Source organism: Marmota monax, unplaced genomic scaffold (assembly GCF_021218885.2).
Source record: "Marmota monax isolate L192 unplaced genomic scaffold, Marmota_monax_Labrador192_F-V1.1 WCK01_AAM20220418_F8-fsc00076, whole genome shotgun sequence".
In the NCBI taxonomy this organism is placed as follows: domain Eukaryota; kingdom Metazoa; phylum Chordata; class Mammalia; order Rodentia; family Sciuridae; genus Marmota; species Marmota monax.
In genome coordinates, this window is record NW_026692843.1 from 4,563,023 (window position 1) to 4,569,497 (window position 6,475).

The 6,475-nt window shown below is 41.6% G+C and overlaps 1 protein-coding gene across 1 annotated transcript; it reads left to right on the forward strand.

Annotated features, from left to right (window-relative positions):
* Window positions 1-2,945: 2,945 nt before the first annotated feature.
* On the forward strand, window positions 2,946-6,135 carry Nps (neuropeptide S). The gene is made up of 2 exons (XM_046448766.1): window positions 2,946-3,068; window positions 5,956-6,135. Exons 1-2 carry the CDS (start codon window positions 2,946-2,948, stop codon window positions 6,133-6,135), a joined length of 303 nt encoding a protein of 100 aa, XP_046304722.1.
* The last annotated feature ends 340 nt before the right edge of the window (window positions 6,136-6,475 follow it).

A 6,475-nucleotide genomic window follows, 5' to 3' on the forward strand; every position in this document is an offset into this window, starting at 1 on the left:
TACTTTGATGGAGCATACTCTGAAGTAGCTTTCTGAGAAAAGGTTTATGGAAAGTAAAACTTTGAGATCTTATATATTTGAAAATGTTTATTATAGTCTTACCCTTAAAGAAGAGGAATAAATTGTTTATTTTTGAATTGTCAGAAGTAAATTCTAGATTAGAATTATTTTTTTCCTCCAGAATTTTGAAAGCATTGTTCTACTCCTAAATTCTCTGTGTTATTTTTAAGAAGCCCAAACTATTCCTGACTTCTGACTTTTTGCAGATAACCTGGAAGTTGATAGGATCTAAAATTGATCAACTTTTTCTTAAGAGAGAGAGAGGAGAGAGAGAGGAGAGAGAGAGAGAGAGAGAGAGAGAGAGAGAGAGAGAATTTTTAAATATATTTTTTCAGTTTTTGCAAACACAACCTCTTTATTTTTATTTTATGTGGTGCTGAGGATCGAACCCAGCGCCCCACGCATGCCAGGCGAGCACGTTACTGCTTGAGCCACATCCCCAGCCCTGATCAACTTTTTTGACAACATGTTTTGGTATGTGTTGAATCCATTGGGTTGAACACTCGATAGTCTTTTAGCTCTGAAAGATCATCACTCTCTGTCTGGGAAATGTTCCTGAGTTTTTTATTGAGGTTTTCTGCTCCTTCATGTTTTCTATTTTTCTTGAAGAATTCTTATTACTTCTATGTTAGATATACTAGACTGCTCTTATTCTTTTATTCTATTATTTTTTTCTTCTTTGTCCTTTTTTCTCTAATGTCTGGGAGATTTAGTTAACCTCATCTTTAAATTCTTCTACTGAGTTTTCTTTAGTTCTAATTTTCATAAGCTTTTTTGTCTTTTATTTTTCTCTTTACATAGCTTTCTTTCTTGTTTTATTGATGCAGTGAACTCCTCTTTTATTTTCTCTTACTTCTTTCAAGTTACTTTTTGTTGTCAACAACATTGCTGTTGACATCTCTATCATTCTCTGTGCTCTTAGGGGGTTAGAAGTTTATAAATAGTCATTGCAGTTGTATCCAGGTCTCCTGTTTATACTTAAGAGTATGCACCAGAAAATCCATGGAAGAATTTTGTGTGTTATTGGGAGTTTTCGGCTGAGGACTCAGTGGATTCCAGCTGAGATGCTTTTACTAGGAAACCCTGATATCTGTATCTCCAAGGTTTTCCTCTGGGGCTGGTCAGAGAACTCAGAGATGATCTTGGGTTCTCTTGTCTTAAGGGAAAAAATACCGCCTAGAGTGTGCTGGGAGTGGCCAGGACAGAGGTCCAGGGTCTCAGCACTGCATCCCAGGCTGGTCTGAGCTTATTCTTGGAAGGGTGGCTGGTTGGGCCACTGAGCCTGACTCTCTCTGTTGGGAGATCAGGTTTGCCCTCTCCTCAGGAAAAACCTCTACCCTCCTCCCAAGTCCCACTGTCTGAAAATAGGAAGTGGGAGGGGCGTGGCACTGAAGCATGCAAACTTCTGCCTGATTGTCCTTTCAGCCCTGTGCTCACCACAGGTGAAGCACTTGGTTCCACTGTGACTCAGTCACTGGAGTCCTTTAATGGTCTGTTGGCACATTTCTCAGATCTACTCAGTCAATTGCTCATCCCTCAACAAAATCTTGCTACTGTCATCTTCCTCCCTATTCTTTTTGTGTGTGAGTGTGTGTGTTTATTTCAGCTTCGTTTAAGGAAACATTGAAATAAAATGTGTATGTTCAAGCCTTTGCTGCTCTGAAGGCCCTTTGTCTTCCAGTGCCCATATGAAGTCCCCAAGAACTTCCTGACAAAGGTGTTTGGATCTCTTGGCCCAGGTCCCCGCCTGGTGCTAGTGCTGTGATCTGGGTCCTCTTGAGAGTCCACCTGCTTTTTTTTGTGATAGGCAAACTGGGACTCTAGCATTGACAGTTGCATGTGAGTCATCTGGAGTGGCAGGTCTCAAAAGAAAGGGGTGCAGCTCTTATAAATGGTAACAAATGTCCCAGACACAGGGCAGTACTGTCCTCTAAGAGGTGCTGATCTCGAGGAGGTGAGGACTGCCCTTGGTGTTGTTATAAACATGTTGCCCCCATCTCAGAAGCCCTGGCTGTCCAAGCAGAAAGCTCTGCCTTTGATGTTGTCCTCCATTGAAGCTCAGCAGCATCTGCTCCCACTTAGGGCTCCTGGGCCAATTGATTAACACGATGCCCACTGAAGACCAGGGCCCCAAGGCTTCCCAGAGGAGTCATGTAGGATGGTGCTCACAGAACTCTGGACTGGGGCTTGGAGAGTGCCCATGGAGGGTCAGACCAGCATACTTCCTTGACTTGGAGGACCAGTGGAAAAGGGTGCACCATTACTTCCCTACTTTAACAGATGAAGTTCTAAAGGAACGAAATCTAGCAGAGAGACCTTAAATAACCTGCATGTGTCATTTGAGAATAATCTGCCTACATCTTTGGTCTTATAACCATTTCTTTTGCGTCAGTCTCTGAAACAAGATGTCTGAGATATTCAAGGAACTAATGTCATTCTTCTAAAATATTTAAGCTCCAAATAAAAAGAAAAAAAATCTTTGGGTTCTTTTCAAGACCTCTGGCCATCTATGTCACACTGATGTGGTGTAGAGGACCAAACTTTTGAAGGGCATTCTAAATGGTAACCTTTAAATTAAGTCAACTGTTAGTAACTCCATGACAATGTTTATACATTATTGTCCTTTTCCTACTTAACAAGAACAAAAGGCCACAGCCAGACCAACCAGTCACATGTGAAGGGACCCAATGACATTTTTACTTCTAAACTCTTCTGGTATAAAAGGGCCACTGCAGGAGCGTCTTCCGGCAAGCGTGAGGAATTTGGCATAAAACCACCTCCCTGCGCAGATTTTGGAAAGTCCAACATGATTAGGTAAAACACTTCATTTTTCTTCAATGAGAAATGTTGGGTTTTTATATGCCTTCAAATGTATACTTGTCAATATGAGACTAAATCTGAGGTGGTTGTTTTTCCTACTCTGCAGCTCATTAAAATTCAGTCTTGTCTTCGCTCTGCTGCTGTCCACAATGCACGTGCTTCCCTGTTATCCAGTTCTATCATCTAAGGTAAAGGTTTTGCTCTGTTTTCAATGCTTGATAGGTGGCTAGACTAGTAGTGCATCTCTAGAGTGCCTAAGTTCAAACTCATCTCAAGGAATTCAGGACGGAGCAGGAATTTCCTTTATATTTAGAGATTTCAATTAAAAAAAGTATAAGCAGATTCATGCAAGTGGTTAAAGGGAGCCTTATATGACTATCAGCAATGCTGGGCTGTGTTAAATGTGTTGTGGATTATTTGGGATGGGCCCCCTGCATAGGGAAATGTTCTTTTTGGTATAAAATGTAATTTCTTGCCCATGACAATTTATTTATTCCACATGCATCGTCTCATAGTCACAGCAAACATTTAGCCATTGAAATTACATAAAAAATACTATGATCATTTTCAGAAACAGTGAGTTTTCTAGTTTTACGAAAAAAAAAAAGGAGACCTTTTTCAGAGGCAGACTGTAGAGAAACTGCGAGGTTTCAAGGAAATGTTACATAAAATATTAATTCATATATTTATTCAGGAGTATTGATTTAGGTCTCAACCATGCTCACTGAGCCATTTAGGATGTTCAGAAAATGAATGTCTTTCTTTGGAATATTTAATACTATTTCTATGATATTTTAGTTGTTTTATGTCAATATTTTGGTTAAAATTTTAAAATATCTTTGGTTGTTTATGACATCGTGAACTTCAACTTTTCTTCATTAAAACTTAACCTATCATACTGTAATTCTTGAAATCAATGTGATTTATGAAATCAATTATAGGATAAAGAGAAGTCACACCGATCCTAAATGACATATCTTCGTCCTGACATGATGACCTAGTTATTTATACTACTGGTCCCTCCCTACTCTTGCATCTGCCATTTTTCTATTTCTCATTTACTTAATATAGCTTCTCTTTCCCCTTCTTATCCCTATGAGTATTCGACACTAATTTAGTCATCGATTCTATAAGACACCACATTGATCAAGTTGATGAGTCACAAACCATAAATTGGTATATTGTCTCAAATGTCTTCCTAATGACTTTCTATTCTTCCCCCAAAGATTTGCTTGTGACGTTTCTGTTGAACAAGAGGCACTTGTCTGTCGCTTTTTTAAATTAAAAATGTTCTTTCTTCTAAAATACTTATGAGACCTCTTTGCTCATAAATGAAACATCTCTCCTCCCGCTGCATTTTCTGTATCTCTGCTGTTGCACCTGACACTCTTGTTCTTCCTCCTAACCCATCATCTGGTACTGATGTGGATGGTATTTGTGTCCATTTGATTAAGGTGAAGGTGCATGGAGGAGTTGATTGTACTTGCTTTGGACTTCATGAAGTCTGTCAACCAGGCCAGGGGCCCGCCTGGCAGAGGCTATCTTTGGAGCAGTGAGCTGCTGCCTTCCTGGGAAGGGCTGGGGAGCTCATGACCAGAGCTGGCACCTTTGTTCTTAGCACAAACTTGGCATCAGGAGCGTTTCTGGAGAGAACTGGATTGCTTCCCTTCCTGCAGTGACTCAGAGGCCCCTCCTGCTGAGAATTTAAAATAGATGGCATTAATCTATCATGTTTAGGTTCCCTCTGTTGAAACAGGGAAAAACACATAGTGGTGTTCAACTCTGAGTTTTTGAATTGGTTTTCCCATAACTGATATTTATGAAACTGTCTTTGCCTATTCCCAAATCAAAAAGAAAGAAAAGAAAAGAAAGAAAACGAATCTGTTCTTCCAGGGGCCATGAGGAATGGCTTGCCTGGGAGGTCTGACTGCTGGAGCCCCCAGGAGGCCACCCCTGTGGGGGTGTAGGATTCCAGGAACATCTGAGCCCCTTTTCCACCTCCAAACACAGTAACCCGAGGCCAAACTTTTCTTCCTGCATGGATACAGCAAAGGGCATGATGTCTGCTCTGCGGCATGCATCTTTATTTGTAATAAAAGCATTCAGCTCTTGTCCTTCTACGCAGTTGAGAAACCTGGGCTTGGATCAGATGCCTCAGCTTTTGAATGACTTTAGCTCCAGGCCATTTTATTTCCTCATCTGAAACCAAGGAATTAATAGTACCCGCTTCATAGAGGTTTGGGGGGAAATAAAACAAGATGAAGTACAGAAAGCATAGCCCAGAGATCACTGACAAATCACTGCTGTGATTACCAATGAGATTTGTATTAGTGTCTCGTCAGTGTGTTGCGATTCTTCAGAAACCTTACAAGAGAGAAAGCCTGAGAGTGGTGACAGTTCTCAGGGAGCCCTGGGTCCGGCTCTCCCCTGGGGCTGGGGGCACATCCTCATTCCAGTGCAGTTTCCTCATCTGCCAACGTGGGGTTGAACTTTAGACTTAGGTGCCCAGCTCCTGCGCTGGGGTTCCAGACCTGGTTCTCTGGCTCAGTGTCCCAGTGGTGGCCAGCACAGTTCAGGCCTCCCATGGCTAATGAGGGATGGACGGGAAGCCAAAAGTTGCAGATGCCAGGCTCCAAACAGCGAGACCTCCCTTCGGGGACCCTGGGCAAGTCTCCAGGACAGCCCAGAAGGAACGTGCTCCCGACTGAAACCTGGAATTTGGTCATCCTGGGTGGTGTTTCTAAGTGAATTTTTCCAACGATTCCCAGGACTAATTAAAGCTGCTTGAAACATTCCTTATAAAGTTCCAGCAACAAGATAACTATGTGGTGCCTGATATAAATGCCAAACAGCAGCAATTACATAAGGAGTGCAAAATTAGATAAGTGGGCAGATCACTCCAAATAATATTTTGTATCTGGATAAAGTATACGTTGTGTTTTAGCAGAATATCTGCCCTTAAGAAGATTAGATATATTGGATTTGTCCCCAAAAGATTTTGAAAATTGTTACTGTTGCAATAAACTTTTAACCTAAAGCTATATTCTCTCCTCCCTCCCCCACCAGAATCGCCAGGTGTCTGGGAAGCCTGATTACTTTCTCGTCCTGCTGAGCAGCTGCCTGGCCAGGCTGGATGGGAGCGAGGGACCAGCATTTTTAAAGCCAATTTTGGAGAAGACATCTATGAAAAGGTCCTTTCGCAATGGAGTTGGCACAGGGATGAAAAAAACTTCCTTTCGAAGAGCAAAACCATGAATAAGTGTGCAAAGGAGCAAAGGACTCTGGGAATTAATCTCCAACTATGTGAAGTGTGACTGATGGGCTAAAGTCCGTCCTATCGTCATCATTAAGTGTCGGTTGCTCTCAATCCTCAAATCTTGCCTCTCCTAACTGGTTCAGAGTAAATTGAGTTTTAGAAAAATGTAAACCTGTCCCAAACTTTTGCTTGTGAGAGAAAAACCCATTTCTGTGCTCAGTAAGCAACTTTTCCAAATGGGGTCGGACACATTTGCTTTGATTTAAGATTGACTAGAAGGTGTGAGCGTTTGTTTTTTTACAGTCATGAGGAAAGTATGATGTTTTTTCCCTGCCTGTA

Excerpts from the sequence above, each read along its gene's own strand:
- Nps (XM_046448766.1), top strand. The coding sequence starts at position 2,946 with ATGAGACTAAATCTGAGGTGGTTGTTTTTCCTACTCTGCAGCTCATTA. Across the intron at positions 3,069-5,955 it reads ATCCAGTTCTATCATCTAAG|GTGTCTGGGAAGCCTGATTA; the intron begins GTAAAGGTTTTG and ends CAGAATCGCCAG.